We start from the raw sequence: 23099 nt of genomic DNA, 5'->3' as shown, positions 1-23099 counted from the left end.
ATAATAATAATTAAATAATTATTATTGATAATTAATTAACAATTAACAATTAATTATAATTAATAAACTAATCATAATTATAATTAATCAATGATTAATTATAATTAATGATTAATTAATAATTACTAATTAATTATAATTAGATAATTAATTGTTATAATAATTAAATAACTATTAAATATAATTAATAAGAATTATAATAAAATAATAATAATAAATTAAAATAAATCCATGATTAAGGATTTATGGCTCAATCCCGTATTTACTAAATCCTAGTTCGACAGATTTCGGGATTTTGGCTGGAGAAGCACGTGAGCAGGGAGAAAGTTACCTTCACTTCCAGCGAGCTTCTGGTTCTTGCGTCCGATCAAAATGCCGCAACTCCCAATCCGACAGTAAGGGAAAGTCGGTCGGGGGAGCTAAAGCTGTCTGGATGGGGAGTTCGGCTTCAGCTGGAGATTCGGAGGGCTCTGGAGTTCGGCAGAGGGAGGAGGTCACACAAGTAGTGGAATTGGCTTGAGGGAACAGAGGGGAGGTCGGCACTTGGGGGAGAAGGAAAAAGGTAAGTCCTCTCTCAATAACACACACACACTCTCTCTCTCTCTCTCTCTGTGCGGGTTGGTCGAGAGGTCGGAGACGGAAGAGGGGTGATGGCAGCAGGAGGTCGGGAGCTCCGTCGGCTAAGGCAGAGAGGGGAAGTGTCGTGAGAGGGGGAGGAGATTGCGTCGGATGTGGGAAGGTCGGAGGGAAGCAGCGACGGGAGCAGAGAGTTCGAACGAGAGAAGAGCTGAGTGCCGAGAGCTTGTGGAGGTCCGGTATTTAACGACAGGCTTTGGGTACGATCGAGCAGAATCCCTACAGGAATCGCGGAGACAGACGTGAACGGCGCCGCATCACAGTATTTCAGTGAGATTTGAGTAGGATTTCGGCTGTATTTGCTGGATTTTAGCAGAGGTATGCTGATTTTTTTTTTGTTATTACATGGAGGTCAACAAATGCCCCCCAACAAATAGTTCATTTAAAAAAAATAATAAAAATCAACTAGGCAACTCTGTTGGCTGAACATTTGGCATCATTGCTGCCAATTTTTATAATACCCAAGTTCATGATGTCCTCAGTTACATCCTCAAGTTCCGGATCATTCATAAGTACAAAAAAATATATATTACTTTTAACATGAAGTCAGAAAAGAAATTAATGTCAAAATTTAGAACATTTACCATTATTTTCATATAACCAATCTTTACTGCACACTAAGGCTTCAACAATGTCAGGTTTTAAAGCACTTCTATATTGATTCAAAATTCTACCACTGTTATTGAATGCACTTTTTGAAGCAACTGTGGAAATGTGAATGCATAAAACATCTCTAGCCATAGCTGCCACTTTAGAAAACCTGTATTGGTTACCCTTCCAAAAATGTAATGTCTAACTTAACATTCCTATCAATTTTTTGTTCTTCCAGATACATTTTAAGTTGTGACTTCTTAGGCATAGTAATTTCCTCTTCAAATGAGTCATAATCCTAGTTATGAATGTCAACATAAATGTAAAAAGTAAATGAAAAATTACTAAATAGTAATGTTTAATAACCGAATGAAAAATACTATTACTTGAAGAAACTGTGATTTTATAATTGTTGCAGGAAAAATCGTTGAGCTATCAACTTGAGAGTTAACTGAGGGTAATGAAGACAGGTCATCGGCAGTTTGTCGGTCCACCTTCTCATAGTTTGAAAATAATGCAAATAGCTTATCCCTAACCTTCTTTGTTTCAGATATGTAATCACCTCCATATAATTTTTTATAACACCATTCAACAAATGTGAACTTGTACTTAGGATCCAAGATAACCGCTATTGCCAAGATATCACAGAAATCAAACTAGTATTTCTCAAACTTTACTAACATCCTTGTTGCAATATTTTGGATGTACTCAATACCATAAAACTGTTCATGCTTAAGTGCTGCATAAGCCGTAGATACACAAGGGAAGAACATATTTGAAGTAGGGTACTTAATGCCTGAGAATGCACAAGTAATCTCAATAAATGGAGCTAGAAACTTGCAAATGCTCTCCAACCTTTCCCATTCAGTATTACTAGGACAAGTTTTGAAGTTAGAGTCAAGTAGTTCCAAATGTTGGAAGGCACGTTTGTAATAAATAGCTGAATCAAGCATAATGAATGTTGAATTCCACCTCGTAGGCACATATTGTCTTAATCCTTTCTTTGAATCAAGATAACTTTTTTTGACACATTCCAAAAATTTTTGCTTTCTAGCTTGTAATCCTTTCACATATTTTATACTTTCTCTAACATTAAGAACAGATATATCAACCTCCTTCAATCTCTCTTGCACGATAAGATTCACAACATGAGCACAACATTTTATGTGGAAAAATTCACCTTTACAGAACAATGCACCACACACATTTAATTGGTTTCTTAAGAATTCAGCATAAACATTGTTAGCTGAATCATTGTCAAGAGTTATACTGAATATTCTATTTTGAATTTTCCATTCAGTTAAAAAATAGTGAAGCTTCTCGCACAAAGCAATACCACCATGTGGTGGTGGCATAAAATCAAAATTGATTATTTTTTTTTGCAACCAGTTGTTATCAATGAAATGTGCAGTCAAGCAAATGAACCCATCTGTATTAATTGATGTCCATAAGTCAGAAGTCAATGAAACTCTACTATTACTTTTTAGAATCTCCTTTTGAAGAAGGCATTTCTCTTTAGTAAACATTTTCTTGCAATCACTTCTAGCAGTGTTTCTAGATACTATTTGAAGATCACGACGGAGATATTGCAATAAAGAATGTAGACCAGGCCATTCAACACACTGAAAGGAAGATCATGCATGATTATGCAAGAAGTGAATAACTCATGAAACTCATGAATGTCAGTCATAGAGACAGTCGAAGTAGCATTTGAATGTAGAATAAGTTGCCCAATATCACGAGTGTCTCTTTTTTTACAATTTTGTATATGACGTCTTAAATTGCCAGTGCCATACTTGCTATCACACTGATATATTGCCCCACATCTTCTACATTTACATCTCTGCTTGCCATCACTAGGAGGGGGTAACATCTTATAATAACCCCAATCCGTTGAACACATTCTTCGTCTTTTCTTAGTGGATGACGGGTATCTCCTTCTTTTTCAATAATATTACACAAATCATCACCGTCTTTTTTAATGTCAATTGAAATAGGAGCATTTCCTACTTCCACATTCTCAATGAATGGAGTATTTTCTAACACTGTATTAGAATCTTCCATCTATTCAACAACAACATTATATAAATTATAAACAACTATTCAATCACAAAGACACAAACTAATACTGTGATACATGGCTCCACCTCCAATAATAACAATATATAAAAAACTATGACAAATTGACAATAACAACATTAACATTAAATAACATTTAAATGTTTAAGCTAAAAGCCCAAGGCTACAGCCTAAAGGACCACAGGTGACTCCAAACTCCCCAGGACCACAGAGGCACAGCACACGGCTACAACCTATAGCTAAAAGCCTAAGATCAATTAAAAATCAATCCACGGCCACAACCACAACTACAAGAAATAACTTAAAGTCTTAAACAAAGTTAAAAACCTAAAATCAATTACATAACGACGACGACGAAGTACAGACAACGAACATGAACAGAGCGACAAAGGGTGAAAGGGATTTCAGTTAAACTCAAATATTGCTAATAATGCAATCAAACATAAATAAAATCTTGAAAATCAGTAAAGAATAAAAGAAATAAGTGATAAATCAACTCTAGGGTTTTCTAATCACGAAATCTTCACAGCATCACCTAGGATTTCTGCTTGAGAAATGAGAAACTCATAATAAAGAGAAAAAAAAATATTGTCATTTACCGAGTAATAATCATATCAAAACATTATATCCAAAAGATCAAAAGGAAATTCATGTTCTCGATTATGACGACATGGGGAGAGAACGAGACTTCAAGGGGAGAAGAAGACTTAAAATCAGAATTCATCACCTGCGATTCTTGCGAAATCAATCAAACAACAACCGCTAAATCATGAAAGAGGAATAGGAAAGGTGGAAAACTAGGACAACTGGGCAAGGGCCTTGATGCAGGCAAGGTGGGGGGGGGGGTCAAAACAAAATGATTTTTTTTTCTTTGGGCTCTTATTGTCTCATGGTTGGGTCCTTGACTGATTTGGTTTTGAGTTGAAATTTTGGGAATTAAGTGGTTCTAGCTCATAAATGTTTGAGCTGATGTTTTAGTTCATTAATTGGAAGAGTCTTTGCACTTGATAGCTCATTAATGGAGTGATTTCTATGCCTCTTTCCTTTCCCTATGTCCCCTTGATTTCCTCCCCTTGGCGCCTCTTCCCCTTCTTGTGTCTCTTTGGTTTCTTCTATGTGAATAAAGGCTGTGGGCTGCTTTCCCGTGACTGCTCTGTCTCGTTTCCTATGCTGGCTCCTCGGGTCCCTTGTTGGCTGGGTTTCCCGTGGCTTGCTGGCTGGCTTTCCCGTGGCCTTCCTTCCTGTTTTTTGTGCAGTTTTTTGTGAGCTGTTTGTGGTCTCTTTTGGCCCTTCTTCTTCCCCTTCCTAATGGGATTAATTGGGGTTTTATGTGGCTGTTCAGGTGTTGTTTCAGTGATTGTTTGGGTGATGTTTTGGTCTGGCTTATGTTATGGATTGGGAGCAATACTTATGCAAAGCCACTGACCCATCGCTTACGTTAGCCAATTGTTGATAGCTAGAGCCAGGTGTTAGAGGATTATTACAGCCCTTAGCTCTGTTAGATCGGATGTCGGAGGAGGTCTCCATAGATTTTATAGATGGGTTGCCTCGATCAGAAGGGCTTATAGTGATTCTAGTGGTGGTAGATAGATTGAGCAAGTATGGTCGCTTTATTCTCCTACGACACCCTTACATTGCAGTGATAGTTACAGCAACATTCATCAGAGACATGGTCAAATTTCATGGGATATCTGAGTTTTAAATATTCGACAGGGATAAGGTATTCCTTAGCCACTTTTGGAGGGAACTATTTAGGCTACAAGGGACGATATTTAAGAGGAGCTTCACTTACCACCTGCAGACATATGGGCAGACAAAGTTGGTAAATAGGAGCTTGGAGTCCTACATATGCTGCTTTGTGTTAGAGACACCTAGGATGTGGGCCAAGTGGTTAGCATGAGCGGAGTATGAGTACAACACTCATATCACTCTGCCTCCCAGATGACCTCATTCAAAGTGTTGTACGAATGAGACCCACCTCACCTGTACATTTTGGGAAGAGTAGCACTCCAGTTTCGTCATTAGAGGAATACCTGGAGGAGACAAACATGGTGTTAGAAGAGTTAAAAAGGCATCTTTTGAGGGCTTAATAGATTATGAAGATACAAATGAATGGGCATAGGAAGGACATCAAGTTCAAAGTGGGTTATAAAGGTGTTCCTGAAGCTTCAACTGTATAGACAAAAGACGATCGCTCATTGGAGGAATGAGAAGCTGGCTTCAAGATATTTTGGCCCTTATGAGATGGTAGAGATAATCAGAGTAGTGGTGTATCGTTTGAGGTTGCCCCTAATCGCCACCATATATGAAGTATTTCATGTATCACATTTGAGGAGAGCTGTGTGGGATCACCCATTGAGTTCAGAGCGGTCAACAACATTGGTTGAAAATTGGAAGAGGTACTGGAAGGGGTGCAGCATGTCGAGGGAGGAATTAAGGAGGTGTTGATCAAGTGGAGGGATCTTCTCTATTATGACGCTACATGGGAGCCTTACGAGAGGGTGAAATTTCAGTTCCCATCTTTCTACCTTGAGGACAAGGTGGTTCTTTGGGAGCGGGGTATTGATACACATGAACCGGTCTAGGAGGGATCGGTCCAGCCAGCCCAACCCTTAGGCCGGCTCAGATATTACACTTGGCACCAATTCCTGCCCCCCTCTTGGGATGGGATCCATTACCTAATGGAGTTTGTATGGGGTGCCGTTTAGTCCTTTTGCTTTTGTTTTGTAATTTGCTTTAAGTAGAAGTTTGAATTAGGGTTAGGACATCTTTTTGGTGGCTGATTTTTTTGAGTGCTTTTGGTGTTCTTGGGCTCTAGCGGCATCTAGAGAGTTTTGGAGAGATTGATCCTCCTCTTGAATAGAGCATCACTTGTATCTTTGTATTTTCCGGTTCCTATCTTCAAATAATACAAAATATCTACTGTTTTCTGGCTTTTCTTGGAGTTTTATAGATATTTCTCGCTGATTTCCCAAGATTGATAAGTTTCACTTGAAAACTACAAGTGTTTACTATCAGTGTGCTCTGCCAACAGCTCGGACTATCCTAGTTTGATTTGAAGTCTAATTATGGAGCGTTGTTGAGTCGTTGACTGTTCTCGAAGTCAAAATTTTGGGCAATTTTATAAGATTTTGAGTCAATTTTCTAGGCCTTCTGCACTAAAAGGCATTGTGGGCATTGCTTAAAGATCTACACACAAGGCTGCAACCAATTGGTTTATCATGTTTCATGGCCTTGAGGGGATCCATGTTTACGGACACGAATAGTTCCTCCTTAAAATTTCCCTAGGTTGCTATTTTCAGGTAACAAACGTGCAAAATATTGAGTATTTGTGAACTTGCAGATACGAATGTTTGAAAATAGTGCGACAAATGATGTGGCTTGCAAAATTCAATTGGATTCTGTCCAACAACGTAAAAATCATTCATGACCTTAAAATTAAAACTTAAGATAAAAGCAGTTGGTGAAGACTTAGCCAAATAGACTTGCAATACCATGTTGCAGCTCCGCCACATGTGCTACTAACTGCTTTAGTGTAATGGTTCTATGGCCTTTCCCAAGGAAATCTTGAACCCTGAAAGAAAGGAGGATATTTCCAATAGCACAGTATGGTAGGGGTAGACCTAAAAAGACTTGGTTAGAAAATATTAGGAATGACCTTTCTTAGTTTCTTTATTAGATTTAAACGAGAATTTGACTTTTAATAGGACACAATGGAGAAAAAAGATTCATGTAGCCGACCCCACGTAGTGGGATAAAGGCTTGATGTTGTTGTTGTTGTTGTTGTTGTATAAGATAAATTTTAATTTCTATTGCCTTGAGTTTTTGAGCAACGAGCTCCGCAGAAGGCTGGTTTTGGGAACTCTAGTTGTATACTTTCTTCAAAAGAATTATGAAGTAATAATCTTATTGATGCTTACATTTACAGGAGAATACTCCTTTTTGTGGAATTGACTGTAATGATGTTGGTACGAACAACATGCAAGAGCAGAACGTCTTTGAGACATTGATTGGGAAACAGCAGCAGATCCTCCTTGCAACGCAGGTCGTCAAGATGATTCTTAAGATTGATGATGTGATTTCTCCATCTGAGTATTAATTTGAATTTTTTTTTCCTGCGTTTGTATCCCTATGTTTAAAGCCTTGTTTGTTTTGCTGTATTGTTAGTCTGACCGGGTTGCAAGAATTTTGTCTAATTATTGGATCAGTTTTAAGCTGTATTTTAAGAATGTGTTATGCTCATCTTAACTAGCTCGTATGTAATTTTAAGTGGTTTTGGAGAATGTGCTATGCTCATCTTAACTTAGATGTAATGAAAATTGCAATTTTAATATCGGTTGATTTGTCCCTTTTTTTTGTCTTTAGTCGTACTTTGTTAAACTCTCATTTATGTTAGAAAATTTGGCTTTACATGCCTTATTCTTAATCATAGAGTCATCTTTTGTATTTGTTATACTTGTTGTTGGACAAATATATTTCTTATTTTGTTAATAGGATTGGTTTGAAAATTTATTTTAGATGAAATTATTCTTGATGAAAGAATCAAGTCTTAAATTTGTGAATTGTTCATTAAATTTGTAAATCATTTGAACTTTTGTTCAAATTTGGCTTTAACATATATTTTTGGGCTAGCATTCTTTAAAATAAGGGTCAAACTTGGTTGAATCCTTGTGGGCATATGTTTATGGGACTAGTGTGTGAAGGAGAAAATGTTGATCTTCGTATGTGTTATGATCAATTGATTGCGTCGGGGGAGGTGACTAGTGGACATGTTCGGAATGAACATTGAAGCGTCTTGATTATGCATTAAGGCTTCGTTTGGGATGACTTTCTTCCTGCTTTATGAAGTAGTTTTTTAATACAAAAATTAAAACTTTTATATTGGAAAGATGTTTTAAGAAGTAAGAAAGCCGTCTCAAATGAAACCTAAGTCAATCAACTTAATTCATTTGGTAAGCTAATCGCACTAATGCATGTCGAATTTACCAAAGAAATATAGGTCATGAACGATTTTATTGAACAACAACAAAAAATGTGATGGTTGGCTGGCATGATATCGCACAAAATTCTTCAAATAATGTCTAATTAAAAAAAGAGCTGCACTGAGTATGAGTATATGGGACATTGAATTTATTTAAGGGAGACCTATCATACACGAGTTGAGCGAGGGTGGTCGAAAATGAGGTCTATGTATGTGATGTTACATGACATTGTCCCAAATGATGTTATTTTAGAAAATGAACTTCATCGATTCGGAATGTCGAAATTATTCGAAATGAATATTTATGTCGAAATTATTCAAAATGAATATTTATATTGCTTGGTTGTCACATGAGTCTAGCAATTAAATTTGCTAGCATGAGGCAATGATGACAAATTTTGAGGTGAACATAAAAGGACTGATGAATTGAGTGGGGACAATTGACATGCATTTGTTTATTTGAGTACATAATTGATTTTAGGGGGTTTTACATGCATACCATTTTATTTTATTCTATTTACATATCTAACATCCAAAACATTAATATTACATGACTACCACCCATAGAATAAATTTGGGTGCATGAAATGAAATATTAAAGCTTATAGGATTGTATGAATGATATAAATGAATTATAGGAGTGGCATATTTGATATTAAAGTTGTATATGGGTGGTAGGCATGTAATATTAATGTTTTGGGTGTTAGATATGTAAATAGCATAAAATAAAATAGTATGTATGTAAATTTCCCTTGATTTTATCTCATATCAAATATATATATCATTATGTATAATTAAATTTCAAAAATTTATTAAACTATTAAAATCCTAATCCCATATCATGCCAATCTTCCCTCCATTTGCGAATTCGGAACCTAATCTTTATTATAGCTCCCCTTGGTTGATGAGAAATTATTACGTGCGGAGTCCAGACGTTGCTTTGTCTCTAGACCAATGAAATCGTGATAAGTTGATTGGACACGTGGATATTTAATATAGATTTATTTTTTTCTTCTCTTGCAAGCCCGATTTAGAGGTGAAAATTTTGAATTCGTGGTAGATCAAAAGTTGCGGAGTCGGTTCACTTTTTATCTTTGTCGCCATTAGAGACAGTTCACTGTTGACTTTTCATCTTCAACATTGCAGATTTAAAAGGCTAAATGGGAAGCTTATTTCTTGTGTATTGGTGATTATTATTGTGGAGAGTGTAAGTGTGCAAGGCTGTTGGAAGTGGCTAGTCATTTATTCATATTGTGTTAGTCCACTAAGAATCTAAAGGAGGAAGGAGATCAAGGAATCTATAATTTAGTTGTATAGAATTTTCTTGTGATTTTTATCCTTACTTACCTCTTGTACTGTTATTTTTATTTTGAAATGAAGCATGTTTTGTTTTGTTTAAATTCCATATGGCTAAAACCTTTCCTCTAGGCTTATTAGAAGCCTTGTTCTACTTTAGTTAGATTTATAATTATATGATTTATTCAATGTTATTTTTAAATCCTTCATACTTAATTTAGTTTATGTAGAGGTATTGTATGAGCTTAAAATATAATGTGATTTACTATCGCAATAGAGGAGTAGAAGAACAATTAGGGGATTTAAAACATAAATTTTCCATGCATAGACATATGGTGGTTAGGGTTATAAGATATTAATGAGATATTAGAACTACAATTGAGAGAAATATTAATTAACATTCTAATAAATTTGATAGAGATGAGGAATTATTATGCTTTTATTCAGAACAACATTAGGATAATTTACTATTTCAAACATAAGTTCTTAAATGTAATAGGATCATAGTATTTTAAATATAGAATTTGCTTCTTCAACCCGTAAATATTAATTGTCAATTGCACACCCTTTTTATTCGATCAAAAAGATAAATTAAGTAGTTCATATATGTAGTACCAGAAAGACCTTAGGATCATTCAAATTATCGTGTGAATTATACTCAACTTATCACTTTGTTGCTTGACACTATATATATACTTACATAGAACATGATTCATATCACAATATAACAAGCAATAAAAATCTAGAACTCACTAGAAATCTTATCAAGTTTTTGGTGTTGTTTCCTTGGATTGTAGTTAATTATCCTTTTTTTGGTAGTTAATTATCCTTTCTTACACTTTAGATTGCTAAATAGATTGATGATTTAAATCTTATCCTTATCTTTATTTAACTTGTTTTATGTTGCCATTGTTATTTAACTTGTATGGTTTTTTTATTTAATTTATTTTTAGTATTGTTGTATGGTTAATTATTCAACAGTGCAGTGCTTTTCACTTCTTATATTGTAAATTTTAATTTTGGGGGAACTTGGTTTGATTAGAAAGAACTCTCAAGGAAAAGTGAAAATCTAAAAAAATACAAAAATAATTAAATTTTTTTGACTCGATTTATGAGAATTACGACCTAGATCACTTAGAGAATATGCTAATTTTTTGGTTGAGGGTATTAACCAAAGTTTTAGTAGACCAAATATTCTGGCTAAAACCTTTGAGCTAAACTTTCTATCATCCAAATGGTAAAAATTCTCAATTTAGGGGAACCTCTATTGAAGATCCCAAATATCATGTAGCTAGTTTCTGGGAGATATGTGCTACATTCAAATATATTAGAGTCTCTTATGATGCTGTTAGACTTAAGTTATTTTTGTTCTCATTAAGGGATAAAGCTAAGATGTGGTTGAACTTTTTTTTCCATTCCCAATCACCACATTTTTTTTTTAATTTTATTTGTTTTTTTTTTAAATTTTTTTTTTAAAAATTTGGATAATCCATTCTCAATCACCACATAGAATGACCTAGTTCCCAAATTTTTAGCAAAGTATTTTCTCCATCTAAAATTACAAAACATGGGAACAACATTACCTCATTCACACAATTGGATGGAGCGTCAACTTATGAATCATGGGAGAGATTCAATGAAATACTTATTAAGTGTCCCCACTATGCATTACCCAATTTGCTTACTATTCACACATTTTATGATGGTCTTGTAGGTTCTTAGATCCAATATAGATGTAGATGTTGGAGGTTCTTTGATTTTGAACCCTTTGACAAAACACATGCTTGATTGAAGAAATGTCCACTAACAATTTTAATGGTCACTTGAGAGAGTGAACCCTAAAAAAGCGGCTAGTTTATATAAATCTTATGCTTTATCAATTTTAACTGCACAAGTACTTGTTATATCCAAAAAGCTAGATAACATTGGAGTTATTACATCCCAAAGCACACTTTTTCCAACAAAAAATGTATGTATGAATCATTTAGTGACCCAAGAACATCAAGACTTGAATCATCAAATGCCATCGGTAATAGACAAAATAACTCTTTCTATAATACTTATAAACCAGGTTGGCGCAATCACCCTAACTTTAATTGGAGTTTTAATTAGAATGGGGGTAGTAAATGGAATTCTAGCCAACCTAATCATGTAGGAAATTAGAACACACCACCTTAGAACTATGGAAATCCAAGGCCTAATTATCCACCTGGATTTAGTTTGAATAATTAAATTAAGGATAAAAAACATTCTTTGAAAGATTTAATTTTGTAAATGGGAACCCAATTATATAGCCAAGCTATTGGAACAAGAAATATTAAAAATTAATTATGGTAGTTAAATATCTCTTTCAGTAGTAGACCTTAGGGAATCTTGCCTAGTAATACAAAGCTAAATCCTAAGGAAAAAGGTAAGGACCATTGCAAAGCTATGCAATTGAAGAGTGGAAGAGAGTTAGAGGATGTGGTTAGGAAGGAGAAGAAGATTATAGAAGAAATTCTTGAAGAAGCACCCATAGAGCCTACCAAACCCGAAGAACCTTAGCCCATTAAGGAAGTAGAAAAACTAGTTATAAAGGTTACTGAAACACCACCACCAAATTTTATTCAGAGAATATTAAAGAATGCTTAAAAGTTTATAAGTAACATACCTTTTATGTAAGCTATATGAAGCGGATGCTCTCGAACATGAGTTATATTAAACATAATATTTAATCAAATGAGAATTAAGACTTCATTTAAAATAATTTTCTTGCAGCTTTCTTTCTAAAACAAAATTTTAATAAAAAATCTTAAAAATAATAAAAAATTGTAGATATTTCACAAGGACCAAATAGGCTGGATCTTATAAATGAAATATTTATAAGCTAGACAATGATGATATTGAAGAATTATTGACCCCTATCGCCTCTCTGGCAGGCTCCTTTTAAATATTATCAGTACAAACATTTAATACAAATCAACGTGACAACCTTCTCTGCCTGTCTTTGGAATGTTTTTATTATTTTCTACAGTAATAAAGTAGATCAAATCACATAACAGGCGATCCGTCCATACAAACGCTCCACCTTTCATTAGGAAAATTAAATGGATTTAACCTTTCATTAGGAAGGAAAATTAATAGTGGATCATATGGTGAAAGCGGTACAAAAAAGAGATCAAGCAAAAATACAGGAAAATCTGCAGAATTTCCGTTTGTTCACAATATAAAAATGGAGCTTCAGTGCTGCGCCGTCTCAGGCGGGTCCTGTGGCGAATGTCTCACTTCTGGCGCAGCCCCAGAGCCCAGACCTCCACCTCCGCCGTCGCCAGAGCTCCGCCGATCAGCATCCGCAGGCTGCGGGTGGTCGATATGGCCGTCGATACAAGAGGCGCACTTCCTCTCGATCCACCCTTCGACGTCGTACTGCCCAAGCCCGACGATCCTCCGGCCGGAGCATAGTCGGCCAACGACGCCGGTGAAAATTCCAAGAATGGCGATAACAGCAAGAACGGCGATGACAGGACCGATGGACCCACGGCCATTGTGCGAGGCGTAGGATGGCTGATAAACCATTGATGACGGCGGCGCTGGGAACAGCGGCTGCTGCTGCAGCGACATCGTCTGGAGAGACAGAGAGAGAGAGAGAGAGCGAAGGTGTTTGACGGATGGATTTGGAAGATAACCGGACGGAGAACGCTGCAAGTTGGGATCTTTATTGCAGGTCTTCTGCTGCAGAAAGTACGTAGCATATATACATTTAAAGCAAGAAGCAGTGGTAAACCCGGTGAAGAAAAAGGAATCACTTGCCTGAATTAATTTTCATGGTATTAAGAAAGGAAGGGGAGCGAAAGATTTGCCTTTTACTTCTTATTTCGTCGATGATTGAGAGAGAGAGAGAGAGACAGCTAGGGTATGTAGCGGGAGACTGGGAGTGACGATGGGAGAGAGAACTTGAGAGTGGAAGGAAGGCAAGTGGGAGCGGAGAAAAAAGAAATGACTAGTTGTACTTTGGTTGGACAGTTTGTCTTGCAACTGTGATGGATGTGGGACAGCTGTTCAATACGGTATCCAATGGTTGGGTGTTATTTATTTATTTATTAAATTAATATGTTAATATGTTTGAGAGAAATTATTACCACCGCATGTGGGAACGATATTCAGAGGTCAATCAGAATGTGACATATCTTTAATATATAGCTGTACATTGATATATAGTTCTATATTGTATCAATATACTACTGTTTATTTGGTGACTTATCGTGTTTTGATTGGCCTTTGGAGTTCGATGTTCGCACGTAATAATTTCTCTATTATAATGTGTAATGTAAAAGTTGTTTATGCCTGCATCTCTATTCACACAGATAAGGTTTCATTAGAGAAACAATTGGCAATTTTACAGTATAGTGTACTTTTAGGGTTTGCATATATAATGGTATTAAATTATTTAAAATATAATCATTTAACTTTTACAAATATCATTTTATAAAATTAAATTAATAATTAATATATTTGAATTGTGAAAAAAAGACAATTATTTAATATGCTCTCAATTTTGTTGGTAAGTTTAGAAGAATTATAAATTTGATATTATAAAAGTTAATATTAAAAATATGATATTGTTGGATTAAAATTTAATCATGGAAGATGCTTGACCTTATTAGCAAGTTGAACTAGCGAGTGCACAAGTGACCTGAAAACTTATGGGGGGAGAGAGAGAGAGAGAGAGAGAGAGAGAGAGAGAGAGAGAGAGAGAGAACTATGAAATACTCAAGAAATTATGAGTACTAAAACTGACTGAGTATCCACTATATTAGATTAAAAAGTCCCCAAGTTATTCTTAATCATCCCTTATTTATAGGACTCTTAGAGCTACATGAAGAGCTAGACAGAAAAAGTAAAAAAGTATTACTATACCACTATTTTAGACACTTCTTACCTCTTGATTGGTTGAAGGAGGGCAAGGTCGGAAGGCTTCGATGAGTTTCCCTTAAGCGAGTTCAGTATCACCAAGTAGATGAGGGCTAGTTTGTTCGGGCAAGTATGCAGGCAAGTATTGAGATGAAAAGGGACTAAAAAATGGCGAGCTATTAACGTGGTCAGCAACCTGTACAGAAGCCCTGTGATTGCCTAAGAAGTGAAGGGCGAGTGAGACGTTATCGTGGGAAGGGAGAACTTTGGCATTGATTGGCATGATGAGTTAAACTAGAGGTCCCAATAGTAAGCACTATCATGTAGCAAAGTTTAGGGAAAATAGTTTCCCTAGAAGAGTGCAAGTGACTAAAATATGCTATAAGCATGCGGCGACTGCTAAGCTATTAACTCTTGAGAGGAATCCTTAATTTACTCCATTAAGGGCAAGCACCTAGGAAGGCTCGAGCGAGTGATGTATGTTGGTCTTTTGGGAGAATTCTTTGTTGAGTTTTAGTTGAGTTCCCCTAGTGGACTCCCTCGGAGGGTGAGTCCTCTATCATTACCTGCCAACTACTTGCTAGACACATGTAAAGGCATAAATGAGTATTCATTTAGTTTCCATATTCACTTGGTTCTTTGATTAGCGAAAAGGACAAGAGAATTATATTACATCTTTGTTATAATTTGGGACCCTGATCTTATATTTTGATGATTATAAATATTATTATATGTTTATTTTTTTTCTCCTGCTTTATATATTGCATATTTTTTTGTGTGCATCACTAACATTTCATGTCCAACTTACACAAAACATTATTAAAGAATCAGAGCACAAAAAAGTTTTGCATAGGTTAAACTTATTTTGAAAGAGTCTATAAATTTATTTTTCTTATGTCAATATATGTAATTAGGTGTATGTTAGCTTAATAGTCATGCACACACACATAAGGGAAAAGGAAAATATTTTTAAAATTTTTTGTTAATCATTTATTTGATCCATATCGTACAATACAATCAGTTAAATAGGAATTAATTAAAAATTTTAATTTAAATGAGAGAAATAAATTTGAGTTATAACTAACCATATTGTATGAACAACACATCTTACAAGATGATCAGTTTTTTTCTAGAAATCTTGTTGTCGAATCCAACTTACTTAAAATAGGCAAATTTGAATATTAAAAATTATATTACTTTTACTATATGCATATATTCGTACTGTATGATCTTTAATTAATGTTTCATAATTTAAGTCCAAAGATTCAGGAATTAAATCAGATCTATATTAATTATAGATCATGCTGTTTAATCATGTATTAGATAGTATGAACCAACCGAAAACTCTGTGGATGATGTTTGATTCATCATGTATAATATTATATTTGATTTAAACTAATCGTACTAGATGATTTGTACTTGCAGGATGATCTATGATGACATTGATCTAATTGTGTTATACGATCAAAAAATTTCATTATACAATTTGAGTCAAAAGAATTGAAAATTAGAGTATTTTGAAACTCATTATATATACTATTGTTATAACCTTAATAAGAGTCTTTGGTAGTCATAAATCTATTTCTTCTGTGAGAGTGTTTGAAGAGAGAGCATTGAGTAATAGAGAGAAAGAGTGAGGTTATGTGCGAAGGAGAAGAGTGTTGTGGGATTAAATGAGAAAGGGATTTTCACATGGTAGCTATGGCCAACTTGCACATGAATTTCTTCAAATTTGTTAGTGTTTGTCTTGAGGGGGGGGGGGGGGGGGGGGGGGGGGGTATATGAAGAAGTCTTTGGTGTCAAAGATCGTCGGGTACTTCACCGTACTAAGGAGGTAAAATGGATTTCAACTACTCTGCAACACCAAGGAGGTGAAAAAGATTTTGGCTACTCCACTACACCAAAGAAGTAAAAGAGATTTTGGCTACTCCACCACACCAAGGAGGTGAACGGGATTTTAGTTACTCCACTATGCTGATGAGCTGAAAAGGATTTTAGCTACTCCATCGGATCAAAGAGGTGAATTGAAAGAATATATTCTTAGAGATAGAAGAGTATGTACGTGCTTCTTCACCTAATCGTGGGAAAAAGAATAGTCACTAATGATTAGTGAAATGCTCGAAGAGAGGACCTTTGGAGAGTGGATATAGATCAAGTTGATTGAACCATTATAAATTTTTTATTCTTTTTTTTTGTAATTACTTTCTACAATTTTATTTCCCCGCATATATTTATTCTTACAACCTAGGATGAGTTTGTTTATTTTGTGATGTGAAAATTGGTATGGTTTATTAGGGTTGATATTTGTTTTAAAAGAAATAATATTATAAAGATAAAAAGAGCAAAAAATTATTATTTACTTTTTTTATAAAATCAAAAATACAAAAATAATAGTATTTATTTTAGGTTGTTATTATGTGTTGCCTTAAGCAGTGTATGTCTTACATGTAATGTTAGTGCTCATAGACAGAAGAAATACCTAAAATATTCATTGAGAAAAGTAATAATTCAATCAATAATATTTATCATCATCAAAATCACAAATTAGGGATCCTAGATTGCAACAATTTTCACCTTTTTTATGATGGCAAAAAATATTGGTTGATAGGAAAGATAAAAATTCTTTTCTCCTAAGCTCCCTCTCACTAGGTGATACATTTTAAATTTAGGGGTTACAAATTTTTTATTTTTTATTTTTTTTTTGAAAGACAAGAAAAAAAAGCATAAAGCAAAGTGAAATAAATAGAGGATTCTATTAAACTGAAACATACAAAAAATATACATTTTCTCCCTCTTTTAATACCACCAAAAAGAGGAGGAAAAAAAAAAAGGGAAAAAAAAAAAAAAAAAAACAAAGTGGGGGCGATCCTAATCAGGTGGTGGTGATGGTTGAAAGTATTGATGGATGGAGGAAAATTGATTGTCAACTGAAGAAAACCTTTCTCTGAATCATTTCATTTATTCCTCATGTTATTATTATTGTTGTTGTTAAATGTGATAGCCACACCTAGTTTCTAATCGCTTGAGTCGCTGAATTATGTTGTCATAAAGGTAGGAAAGGTAGGTAGGTGCACGTGGTGGTATTGGTGGCGGTGTAGGTCCACCTGCAGGAGCGGCTTCCCCTTCTTCAACAAACTCTGGCTCATCGTTGTGCCCCCGATGGAAAAGGATACAAACGGAGGCATCCGTATAGAAAAGGGGAACATTATCAGGAGAATCAGGAAAGTTGATTAAGTATTTTTTTTCTAGGATATATCTCATGATGTATCATAAGGAGATAATTTGTTTTCTTCGAGTTTTAAGATATCAAATATGAGTCATATTTTAGATATAATCAAGAATCATTTGGGCTTCATCACATTGGGTATTCAACATTATTAGGTAGGTGACTATGGAAAGAAGTGGGGTTATATTAACCCAATCCCCAGCTTTGGGTATAATTGATGTCCTAAGGACATGATAGATAACCCTTGCATTTTGATTTAAGGTGAGGACAAGTGGTTGATGTTGGTTTATAGGAATATTCCTAATCGAGTAGACATAACTCCAGTCAAAGTTAGTTGTAGATATAAGGGATTATGGATAAGCTCCTTTGGTAGAAGGACTGATATGTTCCCCTAAATCTTCCTTAATGATCTCTATAAATTGGTTGAAAACATATGAAGTCATGACAGATGTTTCCAAATTTAGTCTAAGGTTGGATAAGAATTCATAAAGTAGTTTAGGGTTGAAGGAAAAAGCTAGTGTGAGGAGAAAATAAAGGGTGGTGGGAGAAATGCAATAAAATCAATTTAGAAGAAACCTAACAGTTAGAACCAAAATCTTAGAAAATAAGAATATGATAAAAGTAACTTACCATAATCTAAGCAATTTTTATAGAAGCGACAAAACAAATGAGCAACCAAAATGAAGACTTCTCATTCCTCTCTCCTTTTCTTCTTCCTTCCATTTCCTTCTCATGCAAACTGACACTACTGGCGTGAGTGGTGACAAATAGATAGAAAGGCGTATAAAAATATATTTTAGTATGTAGCGTCATAGCGTCACTACCCAAAGATGCAACAATGCACGTTGAATCTAAAATTAATATAAAATAAAGCCTTCAGTGCCACAATGGTAACTTCTTGCTCTGTTTGCTTAAAGGCCAATGTCATAGAGTTCATAAGTTCAGTGCCATAATGATCCAACTAAAATAAAAATTCAAATTTTTATTTTTAAATTTAATTCAAAAAAACTGGGCTGTTACACTTCATCTACGACAAAGAAACATATGATTCATATTATCAAAATCTTTATTAAGGTAAATATTGGCATAATATCATCTGTGAGTATTAGAAGAGTTAAATCCATGAAGAAGCTTAGAAGCCAAAATCAAATTATCAAAAATTATGTCTACCCTCTATAAAAGCATATTCATCAGGATAAATAAGAATATGAAGATAAGATTTAACTCTACTTGTAACTAGCTAAGCAATAGTCTTATAGATAGTGTTACATAATGATATAGGTATTTAGACTTGAATAGTCTTTGTAAGCATTTTTTTGGGAGTAAGTGTGATGGTTGAATGCTTGATGTATTAGTGACTTTAGTTGTTGAGAAGAAAAAATGCATTGCTTGAAGGAATGATGATTCATTGATATTTTAGATATCGATAACAAATTTTGAAGTGAAACCATCTAGCCCAGGGCTTTTATCTTTTTCAATGATTAACCCATTTTTTCATGTATAATCACCTCTATAAGAGATTTCTAATTAAGTAAGGGTTTTTTTTTTAAAAATTATTAAGATCTAAGGGGCAATTTTTCAAAAAGCTAAAAGATTCAATGTTGCTACTATTTGATAGACTTCATGAAATTGGAGATATAATTAAAGGATCTATGGTTCATAGTTTTAAGACCAAAATTTATATTTCCTAAACCATTTCAAAAGGAATAAAGGTCACCCGAGATCAGAATATTCCAAGCCAAAGCAGTAGTTCCAAAAAAATTTGGGAAACATTTATAGTAGTTTTTAGTCATAAATATGCTTTTGAAATTATGAGTATTTTTCGTGATAACCTTAGTTGGTGATTGTTATATTGATAAATAAGTTCAAATAATATAATGAGTATATGGTTAATAATGTAAACATGTGTTGTTATAAAAGGCTCTATCAAAAAGACATCTAATAGGGCATTTCAATTGATGATTGAACTAGTGAAACATAAACTAGAGATGATTAACTCAGCCAAGCATATATTAAAGATACTAGAGTGAAAGTAAGTCAATTTGCAAGGAATAGGAGGAGAGCACCCAATTTTCTCATCTATAAATATGATATAGTTAGAATCACTGAGAACAAGCTAGGGCCATCAATAAAAGAAGCAATTTAGTGTAGGGATTCCCACAATGATTTTCATGTATAAGCACCATTTAAAGCATAAACGAAGGAAATGCATAGATTAGTAGAGGAAAAGTGCTCCATCCAATCATGAATGAATTGGGGAAGATATGCATGCAGAAGCACTAAAAGTTAGCTTACTAGCATTCCATTTGATCCAAAAATGACCAACATAAGAAAGTTGAAAATTATTATAAATACCCTCATTATCAATGAGTTAAAGAGATTTGGCAGAGAGAGCATTATTGGAGGACGAAACTTAGTCTCCAATAAATGCATGATATAAATTTTATGGTCTTTAACTAACTTTTTGTAATTAGTGATCCAAACATAACCTTTAATACCTTTTACATTTCAAAATATGATATTGGAGGAATTCATAAATTCATTAAGTAAATGTTAGAGTGGGCCCCTTCTATTTAGCTTTCAACCTTTATAAGTATAAAATGAGGGCATGGTTTTTGTAGGCAGTTAGAATTGGAATCATCATTTGCACCAAGCTCATTTGAGAAGAAAGGACCATTAGCCTGACAGATGTCTATTTCAATAGTAGAAGACTCTAATAGGGAGGCTTTGAGATTTTCTTTTTGGGAGGGTGAGAAGGAAGAAGAATTATATATATATATATATATATATATAATTCTTCTTCCTTCTCACCCTCCCAAAAAGAAAATCTCAAAGCCTCCCTATTAGAGTCTTCTACTATTGAAATAGACATCTGTCAGGCTAATGGTCCTTTCTTCTCAAATGAGCTTGGTGCAAATGATGATTCCAATTCTAACTGCCTACAAAAACCATGCCCTCATTTTATACTTATAAAGGTTGAAAGCTAAATAGAAGGGGCCCACTCTAACATTTACTTAATGAATTTATGAATTCCTCCAATATCATATTTTGAAATGTAAAAGGTATTAAAGGTTATGTTTGGATCACTAATTACAAAAAGTTAGTTAAAGACCATAAAATTTATATCATGCATTTATTGGAGACTAAGTTTCGTCCTCCAATAATGCTCTCTCTGCCAAATCTCTTTAACTCATTGATAATGAGGGTATTTATAATAATTTTCAACTTTCTTATGTTGGTCATTTTTGGATCAAATGGAATGCTAGTAAGCTAACTTTTAGTGCTTCTGCATGCATATCTTCCCCAATTCATTCATGATTGGATGGAGCACTTTTCCTCTACTAATCTATGCATTTCCTTCGTTTATGCTTTAAATGGTGCTTATACATGAAAATCATTGTGGGAATCCCTACACTAAATTGCTTCTTTTATTGATGGCCCTAGCTTGTTCTCAGTGATTCTAACTATATCATATTTATAGATGAGAAAATTGGGTGCTCTCCTCCTATTCCTTGCAAATTGACTTACTTTCACTCTAGTATCTTTAATATATGCTTGGCTGAGTTAATCATCTCTAGTTTATGTTTCACTAGTTCAATCATCAATTGAAATGCCCTATTAGATGTCTTTTTGATAGAGCCTTTTATAACAACACATGTTTACATTATTAACCATATACTCATTATATTATTTGAACTTATTTATCAATATAACAATCACCAACTAAGGTTATCACGAAAAATACTCATAATTTCAAAAGCATATTTATGACTAAAAACTACTATAAATGTTTCCCAAATTTTTTTGGAACTACTGCTTTGGCTTGGAATATTCTGATCTCGGGTGACCTTTATTCCTTTTGAAATGGTTTAGGAAATATAAATTTTGGTCTTAAAACTATGAACCATAGATCCTTTAATTATATCTCCAATTTCATGAAGTCTAATATATATATATATATATATATGATTTTTTATTTGGTTAGTAGATAAACAGAACCATTCTATTTTGTTTAGCTCATTATTTATTTAATTTCTATTATTTGGCAATGGTTCATATTCAGCTCAAATTTAAACAAGCTGAAGACGAGCACAATGCTCATGAATAATTTTAAATATGAGCTAATTTAAAATAAATAAAACTAAAAAAGAACAAATGCAAACTCATACCAGTGCAGTAAGGCTTCAATTCGTTTGGGACTGCTTTCCCGACTACGATCATAATTTTTATTTGGTCACTATTTTCATTTCTTTTGAATTTTTTTTTCGCTAGAAAGTTGCTTTCTGCAACAGCTTTCAAAAAAATTATTTTCTATACAATAATTTTATAATCATCTTTATAAAAAGATGCATCCATCCCAAACATACCCTCAAACTCATTCGCATCTATATTTCCAAAACATTACTCCTTTTTTGAAGATTGCAAATTGCATTAGAGAAAGAAAAAATCATTACAAACTAAAGAACAAAACAACTATCACATTCCTTCTTTATTAGACTATACAAAGAAGAATGAATGTTAAAAAAAAGAAGTTGAATCAAAACAAAACCTATTATCTAAAGCTAAAGTAGCACATAAGTCAACTACTTTATTACAATCTCTTGAAGTATGATGGAAAATAACCTTACTGAAGTCCTTTAAAAAAGCCAACATCTCCATCCAAAATATTACTCAACATCAAATATTATGTTGAAGAATTTTGGGCTTTTGGGAGGTCTTTGGTAGAGCAGATTTTCTGCTTCAATCTATTTGACTCAATTCATTCTCGATATTTTGGATGTTCTATTCTCACATGCTATATTTTGAGATTTTGGATTTCTACTAAGTGGGAAGTTTTGTAATGCTCGTGGCTATTTTGGGAGGTCATAGTTTTTGTAGGATGATGATGAATAGTATGGATCTAAATTACAGTCTCCTTGGATGGAGAAATTAATGTGGATTCCGGGCATAGCTCTATTTCTGAACTCCAATTAAATTAAGACAGTGGATTTCTTACTACCATATATCTTTTTTTTTTTACTACCATGTATCTTTCTTCTTATGACATGATGAGTAAATCCAGTCCAACCATGAAATTCTAAAATCACAATAGCCCACTCATATTTATGTTTTTAAAAAAGAAACCCGCGAAAGCTAAAAAAACTTTCAAATGAATAAATACAATATTGTGTATTATTATAGGCATGAATCAGAGCTTGTACTCCTCAATACATAGCAATACACAATGTGTATTAGAATAAAAAACATATTTTCAACATAGTTTCTTTAATACACGTCTGTATACAAAAAAACTTTTAAATGAATAAGTACAACACTGTGTATTGTTATAGGCATATATTAGAGTATGTACACATCAATACATAGTAATACACAGCTACGTATTAGAAAAAAAAATTATTT

At 34.0% G+C, this 23099-nt stretch overlaps 2 protein-coding genes across 2 annotated transcripts in view; one reads left to right on the top strand and one right to left on the bottom strand.

The window, feature by feature from the left end:
• The window catches only part of LOC110097191 (T-complex protein 1 subunit epsilon), a 37644-nt gene extending 29991 nt beyond the window's left edge, over nucleotides 1-7653 (top strand). Inside the window, exon 9 of the mRNA XM_020823447.2 lies at nucleotides 7235-7653. Within this exon, the coding sequence (XP_020679106.1) occupies nucleotides 7235-7405 (171 nt within the window). The 3' untranslated portion in view covers nucleotides 7406-7653. The remainder of the gene's footprint in view (nucleotides 1-7234) is intronic.
• A 4903-nt stretch (nucleotides 7654-12556) lies between these two features.
• LOC110097199 lies at nucleotides 12557-13600 on the bottom strand. The gene has a single exon (XM_020823457.2). It carries the CDS (start codon nucleotides 13181-13183, stop codon nucleotides 12803-12805), a length of 381 nt encoding a protein of 126 aa, XP_020679116.1. The 5' UTR covers nucleotides 13184-13600; the 3' UTR covers nucleotides 12557-12802.
• Nucleotides 13601-23099: the final 9499 nt, after the last annotated feature.

The sequence above is a fragment of the Dendrobium catenatum genome, unplaced genomic scaffold (genome assembly GCF_001605985.2).
Source record: "Dendrobium catenatum unplaced genomic scaffold, ASM160598v2 fragScaff_scaffold_853, whole genome shotgun sequence".
Classification (NCBI taxonomy): Eukaryota; Viridiplantae; Streptophyta; class Magnoliopsida; order Asparagales; family Orchidaceae; genus Dendrobium; species Dendrobium catenatum.
Note: the sequence above shows the minus strand (reverse complement) of the source record. Positions and strands in the feature narration are given on the sequence as shown.